Raw genomic sequence first — 20,990 nt, 5'->3', positions numbered from 1 at the left:
TTACATTGTCTCCATTAGGGTTAACAGAAAATTTTGGAGCTAGTCCTATGTGGTTTCTCATATACATGGAATTCATACTTTCATTTGTGGTAGTTGGAATGTTTTGGACAGCTCATACTGGTGTTCGTACCACACATTTGCTATTATGCACACTGTATTCATGGATTTGTATGAAAACTAATCGCCGGTGTAATTTGTAGCGTCTTATAATTAAGCAAGGATTATGAATACTATGGAGAGTGCTGTTGAAAATAATTAATCCACATGAGGCAGTGACTCGCCATAGCTGTACTGTGTAATAACACCACAAGACACACATAAACCTGTTGACCAGTGTATTCATATTGGGTGTGGAATAAAAGAACTACATGGCCAAAAGTTTTGAGAATGACAAGTATTGGTTTCATAACATTTGTTGCTTCAGTGTTTTTAGATCTTTTCGTCAGATGTTACTATGGTATACTGAAGTAATATTACCAGCATTTCATAAGTGTCAGGCTTTTATTGACAATTACATTAAGCTTATGCAAAGAGTCAATATTTGCAGTGTTGACCCTTCTTTTTCAAGACCTCTGCAATTCACCCTGGCATGCTGTCAATCAACTTCTGTGCCACATACTGACTGATGGCCGTCCATTCTTGCCTAATCAATGCTTGGAGTTTGTCAGAATTTGGGGTTTTTTGTTCGTCCACCTGCCTCTTGAGAATTGACAAGTTCTCAATGGGATTAAGGTCTGCAGAGTTTCCTGGACATGGATCCAACATTTTGAGGTTTGGTTCCCCGAGTCACTTAGCTACCACTTTTGCTTTATGACAAGTGCTTCATCATGCTGGAAAAAGCTTTGTTAGTCATCAAACTGTTCTTGGATGGTTGGGAGAAGTTGCTCTTGGAGGATGTTTTGGTACCATTCTTTATTCATGGCTGTGTTCTTAGGCAAAATTGTGAGTGAGCCCACTCCCTTGGATGAGAAGCAACGCCACACATGAATGGTGTCAGGATGCTTTACTGTTGGCATGACAGGACTGATGGTAGCGCTCACCTTTCCTTCTCTGGACAAGTGTTTTTCCAGATGCCCCAAACAATCTGAAAGGGTATTCATCAGAGAAAATAACTTTACCCTAGTCCTCAGCAGTCCAATCCCTGTACCTTTTGCAGACTATCAGTCTATCCCTGATGTTTTTCCTGGAGAGAAGTGGTTTCTTTGCTGCCCTTCTTGACACCAGGCAATCCCCCAAAAGTATTTGCCTTACTGTGCGTGCACAGTGCACTCATACCTCCCTGCAGTCATTCCTGAGCAAGCTCTGCACTGGTGGTGCCCCGATCCCACAGCTGAATCAACAGGAGACTGTCCTGGCGCTTGCTGGACGTTCTTGGGCGCCCTGAAGCCTTCTTCACAACTATTGAACCTCTCTCCTTGAAGTTCTTGATGATTTGATGAATGGCAGATTTAGGTGCAATCTTACTAGCAGCAATATCCTTGTCTGTGAAGCCCTTTTTGTGCAAAGCATGATGACTGCACGTGTTTCCTTGCAGGTAACCATGGTTAACAGAGGAAGAACAATGATTTCAAGCTCCACCCTCCTTTTTTAAAGCTTCCAGTCTGTTATTCTAACTCAATCAGCATGACAGAGTGATCTCCAGCCTTGTCTCGCCAACACTCAACTTTAAGGACAGAATCACTGATATGTCTACAGCTGGACCTTCTGTGGCAGGGCTGAAATGCAGTGGAAATGTTTTTTGGGATTAAGTTCATTACATGGCAAAGAGGGACTTTGCAATTAATTGCAATTCATCTGATCACTCTTCGTGATATTCTGGAGTATATGCAAATTGCCATCATAAAAACAAGCAGCAGACTTTGTGAAAACCAATACTGGTGTCATTCTCAAAACTTTTGGCCATGGCTGTACACTATTTCGATAGTCAAAAGATCTACACCAACTGGTACACAGGCAATAGGTCCGAGAGGTAGAAAAGATCAACAGATACTAAAGGTCGATATTAGAATGGTCAACACAGGATTTTTTTCTGTTTTCGAAGCCTAATCTTCACTCTAATTCCCCCCCTATCCCCACCCCTTGGAGGCTAACCTTAATCACTCCTTCTGGTAGCTAACTGTAGGGGTAAGTGCCTAACCTTAAACCTCCGGTAAGTGTCTAATCCTACAAAACAAAACTATGTGTTGACCATTCTAATGTCAACTTTTTGCACCTGTCAATCTTCATCCATGTTGACCTATTGCCTGTCTATCAGTTGATGACTACCTAGACACTGTCAACCTTTTCATTGCCTGCCATCCATTCATAGCAGAGATGGGGTAAACAATGAAATCAGCATCACCAGTCTTAAGGACCCCATATATCTACGATTGATCGGGGCAATTCACCAATCCCCAGACGTCAGGGCATCTGTGAAATCCAACCTGTTGGATTTCACGGATTTGCCAATCACGATCAAAATAGGATTGTGATCAGAAAATCAGGCATTTTTAACATGTGTATTTCCACCGATCCCCCGACAGTTTGGTTATCATCGACAGCAGATGGTCAGCATTTCCAACAGGTGTATCCGGTCCGATCGGGGAATTGTGTAATCGCCCACTAGATGTATGGGACCTTTAAGGTCCACAACTATATTAGCAACTGATGTGGCAGTACTAATAAGCTGGCTGTTAACAAAGAGCTGATGTGCGTGCAGATTCATTGTTTCCCCACTGAAAACCGCAGCAGGAAGATATTTACAATCAAGAGCAATGCAAATCATAAGAATGTAGTCTTGTCCGCTAACCCATGCATCTGCCAATTTATTGGTCAAAATGTGTCTAGTATGAATAGCAACAAAATAAATACAGCTACAAGAGCCTGTGCCTCTCTAATAGTCACATAAATTACCAAAGCCACAGACTATCCCCCAAAAGGCATGTATGATTCAAGTATTACTCAAATGGCCTACACACTTATCAGATGCTACTATTACTACATTTTATTTAGTCACCACCTTCAGTGTGTCACAGCTTACATGTTCATGCTTGACAAAAGTGCAACTGTTTTAGAACTACAAGCACCAGCATGACCTGCCAACCTCTATTCGATTGTTCATGCTGAGACTTTTAGTTCTACAACAGGTTTCCTAATCATAATGAAGATGAGCAGGACATCCCAAGGTCACCCAGCTGTGATGACGGCAGGGAAATGGCCACATGATTCTGCGTCGATCCTCAGCACACCTTGCGGCAGTCGAGACGCACTGAACACTATGGAGATAACCAATCAGAGCCCGCCTGGGCAAGGACCAATCAGGGAACAGAAGGAAGAACGTACGTAGTGATCTCCAGGCGCCAGCCGGTGCGCACACCTGAGCGCATCACACCATGGCAACTGCGCCGAGAGATGGAGGAAAAAAATAGTCCCCAGCACTTCAGATTATTCTCTAAAACGGATGACAGACATTACAGGGCCCCGCCGCCCCCCGGTGCACAGCTGCAGCGGAGGCCGCTGTGGCACGGTAATGACATTCTGTGAGTAGGGAAACGAGTAACCAAGGAGTACCCAGAACCGGTGACTGGGGAGTGGGACAGAGAGAATGCGCCGGGTGACAGTGACACCCGGGGAGCAGTGAGTACAGGCCGGGTGACGTCACGGCACAGCTGGTGATGATCAGCCCCTGTTGCAGGGGACACGAAATGGGGGAGCTCATCATATACACAGCATGCGGGTGACCCGGGGAACATTACCTTCTTCACAGTGCGCGGGGCCTCGCTGACCGCCCCCTCCGGGCTACCCACACACTCTCCTCCGTCCCGCGGGCGCTGCGCCGGGTCACTCCTCTTCATTGCCGAGGCCGGAACCCCCTTCATAGGCTGACTGAGCAGGGGCGCCGCGTTGCCGTCGTCGGGCTCGGCGGCCAGGATAGAGACGTTGGAGGCGACGGCAGCTAGGGTGGCGGCCCCCTCGGTTGACCTCTCCCTGGCTGCCTCCTTCAGCTCCACCTCTGCCATCTTTGCGGCCACGACCTGCACGGACATAGCGAGGAGAAACCGACACCGTTGCTGCTGCTCCGAGTCCTGGTTCAGCGGTCTCCTGATGCACACAAACACTAGCACGCTGCCGGCAGCTGCTAACACGCCCACACCGGCTGGCACCGCCCCCGCTGCTACCGTGCGTCATGGACAACGTAGTCTCTCTCTCCGCCTGTACCGAAGCAATTGACACGCGCCGGACTACAAATCCCGACACGCTCTGCTTTCCACGCCTCCCCTAGCAAGGCATGTCGGGATACATAGTTCCAATTCATTTTCAGTGTTGTCTCAGCCCTGTCATTTCACTACACTGACCAGCATGCTTTGCGCTGCGACACGAAGATTAAAGCTGCACTACATTCTCTTTCAATACACTTTATTAGCAATAGCGCTGATGAATCTGAGAGGCCCTTTGGTTTGGTATATTAGGCAATGGATGAAAGGCCGGATGATTGTGGTTATCAGTAACAGAATTTTATTTTCTACATAATGTTTTAACTATGATATATATATTGATGCACAATGCATGTAAAAGCAAAGGCAGATCTGATTATCCTCTATAACCAAGAAGAGGCCATTAAAATGTAACACAGACATAAGCTCTTGTGCTCTCCCATAATTTATTCTATATATGTGCAACACAGTTTTCAAAGTTACAGACATCAAAAACAATAGAGCTTAATGCAGTAAATTATATAAACTTATTTTATTTTATGAGAAAAAATATATATTTCTAGGAGCAAATGTAGTAGTGTATGCATGAGAACATTATCAATTTGATTCCAAAATAAGAGTAATGAGAAAGAAAATAGCTCATCTGTCACGGCCAGAGCCGTAACTAGACATTTTAGCGCCTTGAGCGAGTGCCCATAGAGCAGGGGTGTAGCTTCCTATTGGCCAGGATGGCACTTGCCAGGGGCACCAGTGCCGCCCGGCAGTGCCACCTATGGCCAGTTCCGTCTGTCAAAAGTCTGTGCTGCTGCTGATCTCTCAGTCAGAAGCATCAGTGCCGGATGACGAGAGGGAGGGAAGGGGGGGATCGCCACTTCTACAGCCACCACAGTGTCTGTTTACTAACTGCCAACAGGGGGGCGCCGTTCCCCTACTTGCCAGGGGCGCTCGGACCCCTAGATACACCCCTGCCATGGAGACAAAAATAAGAGGGTGGTTCAATAAGTAAGGTAACAAGAACTTTCACGTGTGTAGTGTTCTCTATTTCATTCTAATTTCCCTCCAGGCCAGAGCAGATAGACCACTGCTTCCCTCACAGTCATTAGACTGCGTGTCCCAACATCAAATGTAAGATGGTGGGACTGGTAGAAACATGGTCAAACATTGAGATGCGTAGTGTGATCAGATTCCTGCGTCTAAAGGGCACATCAGCAGCTGAAATTCATCGCCAACTTGACGAGGTGTCCGGTGATAACAGTGTCACGGAAACAGGTTTGGGTTTGGTGCACTGCCTTTGATAACGGCAGGCCAGACGTTCAAGATGAGTAGTGTTCCAGCCAGCCAAGCACATCCACCACAGATGACAATTTGTGCCGCATTGAAGGCCTGATTCAGGAGGACACATTCGAGTTAGCGATATTGCTGAAAAACTAAACATCTCAGTGGGCGATGAACGCATGCGCACATCAACTAGAAAATGGTTGCCACACCATTTTCTCTGTGATTATTGCTACTCTGCAGCTCCAGGCCCTCAGCAGATGCAGGACTCTGGCGAGGTAAGTATTACTCGTATATATGGTGTGGGCGCCCCTGGACCCATGAGCCTGTGTTCACCCCACACCCTGCACCCATTATAGATATGCCATTGCTTGGCAGCCAATGAAGATATTTTTCTTACAGATCTTTAACTTTCAGCTAAAAAAGGAACAATTCGGAAGGTAAAATGCATAGGGGGGTCTTAGAAAGAGTACCAAAGGCGGGAAATAGTTACATAATATTATCACCCTCATATGTGCAGAACGGATTTTCTGCTCGTCAAACAGTGATGTAGTGGTCTCTGGTCTTAATTCAGAGATTAATTCAATGCCAGTAATTACACAGATTGAGCGATTGTTTGACACTGCACATGCGTGTAAGCCATACTGCGCACATGCAGTGATTGATTTGCAAATACGCTGAAAGGATTCACTTGCAAAGGAATTGAGATTCTTTGAATGGGTGTCTCTAAGCGCTGGATGGCGCGTGGGTAATAGCATATTTTCGCAATTGCAATCGGTGAGATATCACAGCTGCGATGTAATTAGCGTCCATCTCTGAATCAGGCCCTCTGACCACTGATATCACTGTCGCTTACAAAAGCACAGTGGAACTTCTGCGAGTGCCTTACAGTGAGAGGTAATGCCTTTGGGGGTGGTACTAGCCACTGGGGGATTTATAGATATGGGGGGAGCGGATTCAAGACACACCCTAGGCATATTTCCCGCATTTCCCTAAAATAATCAAATACATTTTTTTTAAATATGTTCTTAATTAAAATCTAAAAAAAAATGTACCTTTTTGGAAAAAAATTATTGTCGGTTAACTGGTTAAACAAAATAAAATAAAAGAGACAAACATTTATGTCATGTGAGAACAGTTTAATTTCTGGACGGGGCGTGTAAATTCTCATAACAGGTAAAATCATGCAATTCTGAGCATGTACAAATTATGTAACTATCATAGGGCCAAAGTCAATTCAATGCGATGATGAATAGCCATAAGAGGGCGCTCCCGCAGCTGTTCAATACACCTCGCTGTTTGGGCAGGCTAAAGGATTTCTTCTCGCACCCCCCTAAGGATACGAGGAGAAATCCGACAAAAGTGCCAGGCGCGCAGCTTTTTGCCGGCTTAGTGCGGCGCTAACAGCTGCGTGGCCAGCACTTTAGTCGGAGAATGCTGGTTCTCGCGACTAAACACCAACCAGGCAAACAGCGCGGTGTATTAAGTAGCTGCAGGAGCTCCCTCCCACGTCTATTCATCATCGCATTGAATTGAATTTGGCCCATAGAGTTAGAGATAGTACAAAGGACAGACAGTATGTAAATGTAGACACAGGGGCAGACTTTAAAACATACTGTTGCAATCTTGCTTGCAATCTAGAGTATCCCCTTCCTGCTCCAATTGTACATTGTGACAACATACATTGATCATTTCAATAGATATAAAAAAAACTCACATTTATGGAATGTTTTTATTGTAGTTAGTCTTGTGTAATTTAAGTAAACACTAATCTACAAATACCAACTCTAGAAGGTACTCAATATCCATTTCTTTACTACATTTATTGGCAACAATGGCTAGCAAGGGTCAGTGAAATATGTTATTAAAAGCATCATTGTTTGCATGTTTTTAGATAACCATATGTATTATCGTAAAAAAAAATTCTCAAAAAAGGCATACTATGGGCTCAATCTGATTACACGCGATGTTTTAAATCCCACTGCAGCTGTGGATTTGCATATTTTCCCAGAACCGCTGCTAACAAAATTGCAGCTGCAACGGAATTAGCATCCACCTCTGAATCAGGCCCAAATGATGGTAATTTGAGCTGTTAGACATCTGTACAAATGTACAGTGGGCACAGAGAATGGTATTGAGGACTTTTTCAGTTATGTTCAGCACAAGCAAAGTGCAATACAACATAACACCAAGGCTGGCTTTACCATTAGGCAGCTGTCTAGGGCACCGGGATCTGGGGGGCGCCCCTGAGTTTGCCTATCACAATATGAAGGATGTGTCTCAGAGAGGCATGTTTGTTGTACCTAATACAGGCAGCGGCTGTGGAACTTCTAAGGCGCCACCTCCACACTTCACCTGAGGGCTGGAAATTAGGTAATGGGGGGGTGGTAACGGGGGGGAGGGGCAGTAGGCTGAAGTTTAGCCTAGGGTGCTGAGAAACCTTGCACCGGCCCTGCATAAAGCAGACAAACTACACATGAGAGAGGTAAGTTCTCATAATCATAGTGGAGCGATAACATTGGAGAGATTGTGGAGTTGGTATTATATTTTTCCTTTAACCATTCTGAAAATCAAAGCTTCACAGCTTTACCAACTCTTCTGTTGAATTGTCTGGTCCTTCTACTTTAGTAACCTAATTAGTGTAAGTGCTTTCTCTGCAATTGTTTCATAAATTAGTTAACAGTTCTATTTCCTGGTTAGAAAACATTTCACTATCAAGGTTTCTTTACCCCAAACCTAATCTATCTTAATCAGTGAGCTAATAAAGATATGTGACACAAGAGGTTTCCCTGTGCAAGTATTTACACATCATTATGGCTGAATAGAAACTTCTCAAAACATCAGACTTTCTGCCACCCAAACCTAAGAATTAGTCTGTAAATCAATGTCTATGTTACCACATCAAATACATTTACATTTTACTTAGTAAATGTTTTTTTTGTGCTGTTGTTCAAAAACATTCTCTATTTAAGGTTTAACGTTTACTTATACCCCTTTTACACCGGAGCTAAAACCCGGGTTTTTGAAGGGTTAACACGGGCAGCTCCCTGGTGTAAAAGGGGAGAGAGTTGGATGACCGGGTCGAGTGACCCGGCAATCCAACCCAGGTAACTAGTAGGGTTTAACATGGGCGTAGCCCGTGAAACCCTGCTGTGAAAACAGCGCACTCTGGGTCACGATGACCTGGAGTGCGCTGCTAGCTGGCCGATTGGTCCAGCTTCAGTGGCGCTTGGAGATAACGTCATCTCCAAGCGTCCACTTTCACTCCGCAAAAGCCGGGTCTATGCAGACCCGACTGCGGTGTGAGCGGCGCTGACTCGGGAATATCCCGAGTCGGCACCGGCAAAATTCCGGGTCTGATCCGGATAGGAACTTTGTTCCAACTCCGGGTCAGACCCGGAATTTAGGTGGAAAAGGGGTATTACTAACTGCCTTTTATGTGGTGGCTAAACCTGGCCATACGCTGACTAGACCAACTTTTATCCAACTAGTTGGTTGAATGCAGGGGCCCAAGAGGGGAGGGGGGGGGCGGGTACTGTTCTCCCGGGGATGAGCGTTTCGGGTTTGGCTCTGATCTTCCTTGGAGAGAGATAAAGTACCAACCAATCAGCTCCTGTCATTTTTTAAACAGTCTGTAAAGTGACAGGAGCTGATTGGTTGGTACTTTAGCTCTCTTCACGGCTTAGTACATCTCCCCCTAAGTCACTAGTGCTCAAGCACATATATCCTTAAAACTTGGCTTGTAATGAAGTAGTTTGTGAACCACTAATGTAATCAATTAATAATTTTTTAAATGTAGTTTTTGTGATGGGGTCTCTTTTGTATAGTAAGACATTGTTGCAGTTTACTACATTATTTTACATTTTTTATTAACTTTACCATAGTTTTTATAGTCCTGTCACCATTGTTTTAATACTACTGGTTTCTGCCTATATATTCAGCTTCTCTATATTTTATTTTATTGTTCTTTCTTTTTCTGTTTCCTCTCTCCGCCTGGATGTCATATTTCAGCTAATTACACACCCTGCAAGATGTAACCTACGCAGTGCGCCCCAGATCGCTGCCTCAGATGGTTCTTTCTTGGGCAGGCTGAACAACACGTGGATCTATTCATTCATTGCCTGATTCACTACGGTTCGCTATTGCGATTGCAGCTGCATGTGAAAATATGCTGTTTGCAATCGCAAAGCCAGCATAGAGACCACCACTACCGTTTTTTCACAGATCCGTAAGGCCTCGCAGACCTGCGTTTTTATTGGTACCATTGAGTAACATCGGCCCCTCATGCACAATTACAACAAGTCTGACCATACTCATGCAGTAAGTACTCAAGCTGCGTATGCCGTTGCTAATTTATGCACACCCTGGAAACAGCGTTCAAACGTACAGGCATGCCTGCGTTTCTCCAACCACTTCCCCCGTCACCACCCCCAAATGCTGATGACTCGTCCCTCGATCTGCAATGGCTTTGTATCTGTGTAAGTGATCGCAGTGTGATTGCAATGCTAACTCACGCATGCGCACCATCAGAATCAGGCCCTCAGTGCATATCATATTACACACGCTTCAGTCACCCGTAAAGGTCATAGTTTCTTGTATCTTATCCTACACATTATAACCTATGTAGTGCTCCCAAGATAGCTGCCTCGACTGACACGCTCGTGGCTGAGATTAAAAATACTTGGGATTGATGGTTATGTAATGGCTCTGCTTGTACCTTTATTACACTGCAATTTACCCATTTTGTGTCAACCTGTGGAATTTATTACCCAAACTGGCTGCACCAACCATGCATTAAGTTCATTGTCCTCGTTATGTTCACTAAATTCATTGTTAAGGTGCCCATACATTAGCGACTGTTTGCCGCGATCCGTGATGCAATGGGAAATGTCGGCTTTTCCGGGTGGAAACGCCGACCTCGCACCATCAAATTCTGCTATCCGTCGCCGGATCGCAGACATTTCACATGTTAAATGTCCGTGAGTTGACAATTGCGATCATTTTTTGATCGCGATCTTCAAATCGCCGAAATCCAACACGTAGGATATCTGCGATCCTGCAATGCTGGGTTGCAGCATCGCGGGATCGCAGCAATCCATCGCTAATGTATGGGGCCCATTATTCAGTTTGTTTTCTTCTTGCTGTAATACTAAACCTCTGTCCTATGCTTTTGATGCTTGTAAAGCAACTCTGCTGGAGAAAAGCGCTATATAAATTAAATGATTATTATAATATCAGATGACTTGTGACTGCATAGCCCCATGGGTGTCGCAACGGGGGAGGAAATTGGGGGTGGGCAAGGGGGCGCCTCGCCTATTCCCCACATTTCAAAGGAGCGGCGGCCGCAGACTGTCAGGGCTGTAATAGTATAGGCTGCACGGCATGGAGGAGGAGGTGTAATGTGCGGTCTTTAAGTTAAAACACTGCACAATACACATCCTCCTCCGTGCGGTGCAGGAGCTGTGCAGCCTATTACTATAAAACACAGCTCCTGACAGTCCACGGCCGCTGCTTAGGTAAGATGGAGAGGAGGGGATCACGGGCGGCGCCGGAACGATTTTATATTGCCCCCCCCAACATAAAATCGTTCTAACGCCCACTGCATAGCCCCCCAGTCCATACACTGGCAGCCTTCACATTGGAAGTGCTTTCTGCTAGTTTCACACACTCACCATGGGGCTGTTAGTCCGGACTGGCATAAGCAGAAAGCTCTTCCAATGGGAAGCCACTACTGCGTTTAGTACACAGCGCTACTGGCTTGCAGGGGCTGCAGCTGATGCAACCCCTAGAATGACCATGAGCATTTTACCCTACACTCCCTGTTAGATAGTTCACAGAATGGACTCCCCCAACTTCCGCACAAAATTAATTGCAGCCTGATAGCCTCCCTCTGTCCATAATGTGATACCCCCAAAACAGGGCATCACTTCAACACACACACACACCTGTGAGAGAGGAGTTGGAGCCTCAAGACTGCCTATGAGGGGAGAATGTTCTGGAACCTGCTCATGCCTGAGGCGGGAAGGACGAGTGGCACAAGCTGCAGGATTTTAATAGGTGCAAGGGGTGCAACTGCTATGGGGCCCAGAGCTGAGGTGGGACCATCTTCCTTGTCAAAGTTACATGTGTTATATACATAATGCACAATTGGGTGGTATTAGCTATGTGCGCTAACCCCTGTGTTTTGGTTTTGGATCTGAATTCATCTTTGTGTTTTGGTTTAGCAAGACCACCCTCATGTGTTTTGGATCTGGATTTAAAAAAAAAAAAATTAAAACTTTTTAAAAAACGTTAAAATCATTTAATATTTGCAATCAGAAACCAGACATTTGGATTTAAAATCCGAATTCTGAACTGCTGGAAGATCAGAACTGCGACTCGGATTTATCCAGATCTCCTCATGAGATTAGAACCTCGACTCAGATCCAGGGGCGTATCTATAATGGGTGCAGGGTGTGCGGGGCACACCGGCCGCGGCCATCTTCCCGGTGACCTGCGCATACTTTCTATAGACTCTGGGCACACTCTAGTGCCCAGAGTCTATAACTCCGGCGCTGGCCAGGCACAGCTCAGTGCGCCGCCGAACAGAGAGGAGGGGGCCCGTGTCGGAGACTGCACACGGGCCCCCTCCTCTCTAGAAATGCTCCTGGTCAGATCTGTCCAGATTTACGAAATTCTGGTGGATTCGGACTTCTGGAGTACCGAACCACACATCTCTTGGTGGTACTTGGGGTCCCTTACAAACTTTTGCTATGGGGCCTTCAAATACCTAGTTATGCCCATGACTGCACTACTCACAGATAGTAACAGAGATTCAGGCTGTCACTTGTGACAGAGGCATAAATTAGCAACACTGGCACTTACCAAAAACATCATCTGAGGGAAAAGTTGCTTAATCTTAAATAAACCAAGTACTGAAGATCTGTGAAAACATTGAGGACAGACAATAATGTGCTGAAAGGCTATGAACTCAATCAGACAGCATATACAGTTCTAACCAGTAAAGCCAGGAATACCCTCATCTGACAGCTACAGTTACTTAATACTGGATTAGTACCTAATGAGCTAACTGGATGCTTCTATTAAATAACTTCCATAGTAATTAACAAGTGCACCATCTTAGCATGGCCATGCGCACAGATAGACTAATAATGGTAAATTAGAATGCGTGGATACATAAATCGAAACTTTAAAGCTTTAGAGTAAATTGTTGCTTCATGTAAATTGCAGTGTCCCAGACCCCTACTTAGGAGCATGTAGTGTGAGCGTAACTAGGGTATTTGGAGCCCAGGGCAAGTTAAAAAACTGAGCCCCTCCACAAGTAAGTGCATTGCAACTGCAAAATGGGGGCGTGTCAACCACCACACCACCGTTTCTCGTCACTCTGGGAACATTCCTTTCCATTCCATATGCACTTGAATGCCCTCCATATTAGTGACCCTTATGCAATGTCCCTATTAGTAGTGCCCCTTATGCAATGCCCCCAGTAGTAGTGCACCTTATGCAATTCCCTCTGTTGTAGTGCACAGTATGCAGTGCTCCCATTAGTGCCCAACATACAGTGCCCCCAGTAGTGGCCCGTATGCAGTGCCTCCAGTAGTGGTCCCCCTTATATAGTGCCCCCGGCCAAACACAATACTTCCTGAATCCCCGCTCCTGCAACCGCTGCCATCAGCTCCTTCGTCCTCCTGTTCGGCACTATGGGAGAGACGTCATGACTTCTCTCCCTTCACCCACTGCAGGAGCTGGAAGGCAGAGCTCATGAGTGAGCTCCAGTCCAGCTCCGGGCCTGGGTGCCGCAGTCTGTCTGACGCTCATTGGCTGCTAAAACAAACACTGCCACCGGGTAGTACACTCCCTGTCAGTGAGTGTGCTGCTGTCACCAGTGTGTTTGTTTTACTGTGTAGTGCAGACCGAACTCTGTGCAGTCCACACTACACTTACTGAAACCACTGACCTAGATGGCAGCTGGCGCACCCCCCCCCCCCCCTAGTTATGCAGTTGATTAGGGGGTGGTAGTGATATTGAGAATATGTATAGACGCATTTAGCTGCTTAATTTTGTGACATTAACTTATTTTTCCAGTCATTTATTGTGCTTATGTTGGTATAGAATGTGTTGTTCAACAAAAACAGGTTTTATTACTTAGGAAACAATCCATTCTAATAAAACATATTTTTTATTTAATAGCCTGTATGAGTCTTGGGCCTGGGATCAGGTTACTTCACCTCTCTGCAAGGGAAAAAAGACAGGAAGCACACCTGTTGCGTTTGAAGGAAACTACCCGAGATACTGCATAACAAAGGTGGGTGTCACAATAAGGTGGGAGCCGCCACTACTTATAAACCTTTTTTTGAGATTTATATTTATGTTATTAACCATTAATACTTCTAGATGCTGCCAGGATTGTTCGCTCTTTTAATTGTCCTGTTACAGGCTGAGAAGTACAGTAGTACTGCACTGGATCTTTGCTATGTTTTGATAGCTTCAGGGCTCCATCTAGTGGTCACCATTCATTACTTTTCTGTGCTGGCAGATTTCTACTTCATTATTTTTATCCTATACCAACTCCTATGACACCAACTGCTTATGCATATTCCAATCCTGTTTAATTGATATATTTCTCTAATAGGCTTCATCAGTTGCACATCATCCTCCTGTGTCAACATCCTCAACCTTGAAAAACATTACCACTGCGGTGACTATGAGACCTTACTTTTGTTAATACTTCTGCTATCCCTGCCAAAGTACAGCATACTATAAATGTGAGAAAACAAGCAAACTCCTCTACTGATAAATCCTCAAAGACTCAGGACTCTTCTATTAACCTCTCTCCTGCTTACTCGGATCCACTGCATTATGTGTTGCAGACCTTTCTGTGGATTTTGCCTCCATCACTTATGATGATGTGATCTTCACTATACACAAAACGATGGAGCCACTCATGAGCGCACAGGCTAGTAAATTCACTGCTGCAATCCAGGAGCTAAAGATCAGCGTTTTTCACACCTGTAAACAAGTTTAAGTAAATGAGCTTCAGATTGGTGATAATATGGACAAACTCTCAATACAGAATGAACTAATGCAGAAGATGCTTAAAAAGTGACATCATATCCTTAACAAGCCGGATAACCTTGAAAATCGGTCAAGACAAAATAATTGTCATCTTGTTGGTCTCCAAGAAACACTCAGAGAACCCTCTATCTCATCAATTCTATCCTCTACTCCACAGGTTCTCAACTCGGTCCTCTGGACCCCAAACAGTGCAAGTTTTCCAGGTCTCCTCACAGAATCACAAGTGAAATAATTAGCTCCACCTGTGGAACTTTTAAAATGTATCGGTGAGTAATGACTACACCTGTGCACCTGCTGGGTGACCTGCAAAATGTGACCTGTGTGGGGTCCCGAGGACCGAGTTTGAGAACCACTGCTCTACTCTCATTCCGCAATTGCAAATCTCAGCAGGCCTCCCTCATGTGGCCATCAAGCACCTCCATAGACTTGGGCCCTGTCACGACCAGAGATGGTAAAGAGAAAAAAAAAACCAAGTTTATTTATAATAATGAGCAACCCCCTACCAAGAGCTTTCCACAAGGCAGTATGGACTTGGCTGCTTTAGTGACCAGGTGGTGGTGACCTGTATAGTGGGTTATTGGCGAGGAGTAAAATAATATGCAAGATGTTAAATTCAATACAATATCACAAGGCAAGATAGCAAAATGAGACACAGAAGTGCACACAAACACACCTTCACTTCCCAGAGCTTCATACATCTGCCCCCTTATCTCAACTGCCTGACAGAAGCTAAACTAATCTAATGCCTCATATCCACTAGTAGATAGTGGAATGACAGTACGATTACAACATCATAATCATACAGTCGTTCCTCTTCCCCTTCAGTGCCTACACTGAATGATATGACGTTCAGAGAAGGCACCCGCCCAGGGGTGTATCTAGGGGTCCGAGCGCCCCTGGCAAGTGCCATCCTGGCCAATAGGAAGATACGCCCCTGCCCCTCCCTCATCCCTGACCATGGCCAATCTGTTGTTATCGGCAGATTGATCGGCATGTTCAGGTGATGATTGATATTGTAAACGACCAGCGGGAGTGCGAATCGCTTGTCGTTTCCGACATTAAACTGCCCGATTTATGCACAATTACTGAGCAATTGAACCATTACAATGTCGTAATCGTTCAATAGCTCATTTATATCTGCAAGTGGATACGCGGCTTTAGACTTACCTAACTGCTCTAACCTGCCTAACCAAAAGCTAAAGTGATTTAAAGCTGGGTACACACTATGCTTGCCTACTCACTTGGGTCGGCTGAAAGGCTCCCGAAAATTGGGTGACGCTTCTGGCCCCCCGGCCACCTGCCCCTCCCCCCCCCACATCCTCGGTAATAAATACACTGTGTAGCAGGAGCGGGGCCATGATGATGCGAATGCATGGCCACGTCCCCCGCTCGTACTCCTAGCAGTATGGCTACAGCTCTGTGTATAACAAGCTTAGACTTTTCTACTAGAGCAAAACTGCCTCGTGGCTCTATATAGGGGTGTGCGACCGGTGTCGCCACACAGCCCTTGCTTCTGGTTAGCAGGATCGCTTGTGCAGTGCTGTCCACAGCCTCCTGAGGACACTCCAGACATGCACACTGCAGTCTGTGCAGCTGACCAGGCGTCCTCAGGACACCTGATCAGCGCTGCATTTACCAGTGCTGCCGGCCCTGCCCCTTTTGTGCGATGTCATGATGCAGGCGCAGCTGTGATCCCGCATGTGCGAAAATATGCTAATGCTGCAGTCAGCTGGAAATGGTTTGAGACGCCCAGAGGAGGCTTTGCAGATCCAGGCAAGGGCGTACAAATACACAGCCTCCATCACAGATCATTCGATATTCACCCATCTGAGTAGCCCTATGGTCACACAAAAGGGCCACCTGCACGTTGGAACCTCTCTGTGTGTGGGATCGCAGACGCAGGCTACGACACACCCCAAAAATAGCCGGGACACGCCTGCGTTTTGTGTCGCCATTCCCCAATACCTCCCCCAAATGGTCTCTTAGTGTCCTTCGCTGAGAATATAGCCTCACTGTGAACGGCATCACAAAGGTACCTTGGCACATGCGTAGTGTGATTGTGATGCATACATAGTCAACCGATAATCGCTCAACTGCATAAGTAACGGAATAGATTACGTCTATGAATCACGCCCTCAGTGCAGAACCTCTGGTACACCCCTTCCAATGAATAATGACGCACTTGGAGGGGTTTCTTCTGTAATACATGAGTCATCAACTGCCATCCCAGCTCCGAGGGGTCTATTCGTATACATGTGCGGTGGTGAATTGTTACTTATCACTATAGTTATGATATAGTTCCATGCAATCTATAGCTTTGAATTAGATAAGTAGAAATTCATGTATAATTACCGGTTTGGAGAAACAACACGGTAAATCCCAGTGCAGCGGTCCTGTCTTCTCTTTTTTTTTTCAGTGGCTTTTAATTTCTTTCCCTTCTACTGTGAATGTGCCGGGACATATTTAAGGCTGGGAGGGTACATAGGGGCAGGGAGAGGAGGCATTGGCTGGGGTAGACGGCAGCCAGGAGGAGGTGGGGTCACCTAGTGGCGATGGGTGATATGGGAGGGGGTACTAGGCAGGAGGAAGTGACCCACTGGATAATAGTGGCGGGGGTAGGGGCAGAGTGGAGGGCCGTGGAGGCAGCTGGGGCACTGAGCGGGCAGTAGTGTGAAGTGACCTAACATGCTGGGTCACTTCAATAATTTATACACGTATTGAGGGGGTAGGAGCAGAGTGGCTGACCTTGGGGGCACTGGGGGTGCTGGGCGGGCAGTAGTGTATGCCGGGTCACACATTAATCTATATACAACGTGGTAGCTTGGGCCGGCCTTTGAGGTAGCGGGGGCAGCAATGTGAAGTGACTATGCCGGGTTACTTCATTAATCTATACACCTTGGGGGCACCGCGCAGGCAGCAGTATATTCACTTATATATGGTCTCCTTTCATTATAGCGTCCCCGGTCACACAGGGAGATGGGGCAGAGTTTTTTCCCTCCCCCTTTCTCCCTGGGACCCTGTGATTGGCTAGCTGTCAGTGCAGGGGGTGGTGAGACAGGAGTGTTCCCTGTTTTTCTCTTAGAAGTAGAAAGCTGAGCTTTCGATGCTTCTATGAATCGCTCTCCCCATACTATTGTATGGGGAAGCGATAGCTGCATTAACCAGGGGCACCACTGGAGAAATCTCAGATTTCTCCGCAGTGACCCCTTCTATGAATAGGAGAAAGCCGTGAAAAGCCCTTTTATCACTGATAGAAGGCTTATCACTGCTACATGAATAGACCCCTAGATCATTAACATTGAGCCCAGATTTGTTTTTATGTTAATCAAATAGGTTGTTTGACTTACAGCAAGGTCTGCACAAAGGCATTTATACTTTCACTTGTTACCAGAAGATGTGCAGTGATACCGGAGCTCAGGGGCATATCTAAGGATCCAAGCGCACCCGGCAAAGTAAGGGACTGGCGCCCCCCCCACCTGCATATTTTTGGAAAAATTTTAAAATTACACAGTTGCCCCCTTTCCCACCACATATGAGATAGATAGGAGAAAAGAGGATGGCACTCACGCCCTAGTTGAATAACAGCATGCCCGGGTGCCTTGTCAGGTCAGTTCTTCTATAGAAGGGGTCAGTAGAGCATTTGCTGATTGGTTGCTATGGGAAATTAATTCCTTCACTTTCTCTTAAAGGTTTGATAAATTTTCCCCAAGATGTCACACTTCTTATCTACTGACTAATACAGTACATAATAACATAGCCAATGACATATAGAGACTCAGGGAAGGCAGGCTTTATTAATGTGTAATACTGCTATAATAATAATAATAACTTAGTAAATGCCCTTACCTGCACCAACCACAGCTCTTCTCTCTTGTCACCACAAGTGAAGTCATGAGAGCTGTGGTGCTACGAATGTACTGGCAGAGTTTAGTATAAGCGGAGTACGGATGTACTGGCAGAGGCAGAGTGCAACAAGGGTACTAGTGCCAGATGATTGCCCACAGCTTCCGGTACAGCATGTCACATGCTCCTGCGCTGGCCGGGTGCTCGGCCTGTCATGTGACGTGCACCTCCGCCTGGCAGTGGAAGAGATTAGTACACTGTGGCATCACCAGGTATACGCAGGGACGTATTTACCACGTGGCTGCAGGGAACACCACCGGATGCACCCCCCTTCGGCCGGCGCCCCTGGCGAGTGCCATCCCAGACAATGGATAAATATGTCCCTGCTGGAGCTAACTTGTCTACTGTCTCAAATAAACTTCCATTAGGAACAGACCGCACCAGCCTGGTTTCCTGTCCACTGAAGTTGTTCAACAAATGTTCCTGGTCAGTCTGTTATTCATTGGTGCGTTCTGCAAGTTGGAACTCACTAAACATGCGCTTTACTTTTTTGCATCTTTTTTTTTTTTTTATCTTCCCCACTCTTCTTTGGGCCTCCTCTCATTCACTTCACATATTACTAGTGCCACTCACTGCTATTAACATTGGTACAACATCAACACAAACCCATCCATAGTATGGGAAATATCACATTAACGCCATTGATGGAAAAAAACATTGTCCATTAACCCCAGACCATTCATGTTTGGACATCCCTAGTTGTAGGCGAGACATTTTATTTATCATTATTTATTAACAGTTTCTTATATAGTGTATCATATTTCGTTGCGTTACAATCGGAAACAACATTAATAGAACAAAGTTGATAAATCAAAAATTGGGGAAAAAAATTGGCGCTGCAAAAAGATATCAGCCTATCCACACCTAATGGTCTATCCCTCAAGACCTAAACAAACTCTATACAAACAAATAAGATGTGGATAAATGGCGCTATCTAATAGAGTAAGAGAGGTATTCAAGGAAAAATACCCATTCGTCCAACCCAGTTTGTACAGATATATAAGAAATGGAAGTACAAAAAGACAAAAGATATATTTCCAAACCTTGGTCTATTATTTGAATAAACAATCGTTATTGTAGGTGAAAATAGACGCTGTTCCCCTATATGTTTATAGTGAATTTGTGAATGCAAATTCAAGTCGCTTATTATTATAGATGTGTTAGATCACCAAACAATAATCCACAATTAGAGAGACAAAATATATCACAGGACTTTACTCCTGAAGCACGCACCTCACTTACAGATATGTGATGCGTTTTGAAGGCCACCTATGAGCATCTGTTATTCTCAGTTGTATTTGAGCATGATAAGAAGTATCTTCAGTCTAAAGATAAAGAGACCTTTATACGTTTCCACTTGCACCGTGTAGATGTAAGTCAGGTGTGTTATTCTGGAAATGGAAAGACATGTCATTCTCTTGACATCACATATTTGAGAATTAAAAGAAACCTTTATTAGCTTCAAAACGCATCACATATCTGTAAGTGAGGTGCGTGGCTTCAGGAGTAAAGTCCTGTGATATATTTTGTCTCTCTAATTGTGGATTATTGTTTGGTGATCTAACACATCTATAATAATAAGCGACTTGAATTTGCATTCACAAATTCACTATAAACATATAGGGGAACAGCGTCTATTTTCACCTACAATAACGATTGTTTATTCAAATAATAGACCAAGGTTTGGAAATATATCTTTTGTCTTTTTGTACTTCCATTTCTTATATATGTGTACGAACTGGGTTGGACGAATGGGAAGAGGAATTTCAAGTGACATACCAACTTAATACTATCCATACCACCAGGAGATAAGTATTTTTCCTTGAATACCTCTCTTACTCTATTAGATAGCGCCATTTATCCACATCTTATTAATAGAACAAAACTGGGTAGTAACAGACAGACATAAAGGTAAGAGGGCCCTGCTCGCAAGCTTACATTCTATAAGGAAATCGGTATTGATACACAAGGATAGGTGCTAGATATTGCAAATATTCAAATGACCTGTGACACTGTGCCTCTTTCCCACTGCCAAATGACCTGATCTTTACACACCACTGGAGGTGACTAGATGGAAACATATAGAATTATGGTATAACATACCTTTAATAATTACTTTTCTTCGAGGTCCATAGAGTCCACAGGAATTACCATGGGGTATGTAGTTGGATCGCATTCAATGCACCAAACAGCAAAGCTTTCTAGCTCCCAGCACATATTTGTAGACATTCCTGGGGAGCTTTCCGGGAGCAGCAGGAGGGGACCTGCTGCTCTCGTCTTCAGGGGGCTGGGCCAGACGATAGACGGCATTAGGCCCCTTTGCAGAAAGCCCCTGCAATTCGCGGGTCCGTGAATTGCAACATTTATGCCCGCTCCTTCCCTACGGTCCCAAAATTCCAGGTAAAATCCCCCCATCCTGCCCACTTCACTAGGAAGTGGGCGGGATGCGGGAGGTATGCCTACTCTTTCGGGGCTGGAGGGGTTTACCCCAAAAAATCAGAAAGCCTCTCGCGATTCCCGGGAGAGTAGGCATGTATGTCCCAG

General features: G+C 45.3%; 1 protein-coding gene and 1 long non-coding RNA gene across 4 annotated transcripts in view; one reads left to right on the top strand and one right to left on the bottom strand.

The window, feature by feature from the left end:
* AHCYL2 (adenosylhomocysteinase like 2) overlaps positions 1-4,137 on the bottom strand; it is a 151,804-nt gene extending 147,667 nt beyond the window's left edge. For all 3 annotated transcript variants that reach the window (XM_088468670.1, XM_088468672.1, XM_088468671.1), the window contains exon 1: positions 3,735-4,137. In XM_088468670.1, the coding sequence (XP_088324796.1) occupies positions 3,735-4,025 (291 nt within the window). In that variant the 5' untranslated portion in view covers positions 4,026-4,137. The remainder of the gene's footprint in view (positions 1-3,734) is intronic.
* A 3,748-nt stretch (positions 4,138-7,885) lies between these two features.
* LOC148529113 (uncharacterized) lies at positions 7,886-14,819 on the top strand. The gene is made up of 3 exons (XR_015877824.1): positions 7,886-7,953; positions 13,659-13,773; positions 14,101-14,819. It is a non-coding gene; the product is annotated as an uncharacterized LOC148529113 (long non-coding RNA).
* Positions 14,820-20,990: the final 6,171 nt, after the last annotated feature.

This window comes from Taudactylus pleione, unplaced genomic scaffold (genome assembly GCF_031769625.1).
Source record: "Taudactylus pleione unplaced genomic scaffold, aTauple2 ptg000086l, whole genome shotgun sequence".
Lineage (NCBI taxonomy): Eukaryota > Metazoa > Chordata > Amphibia > Anura > Myobatrachidae > Taudactylus > Taudactylus pleione.
This window is presented reverse-complemented; position numbering and strand designations above follow the sequence as displayed.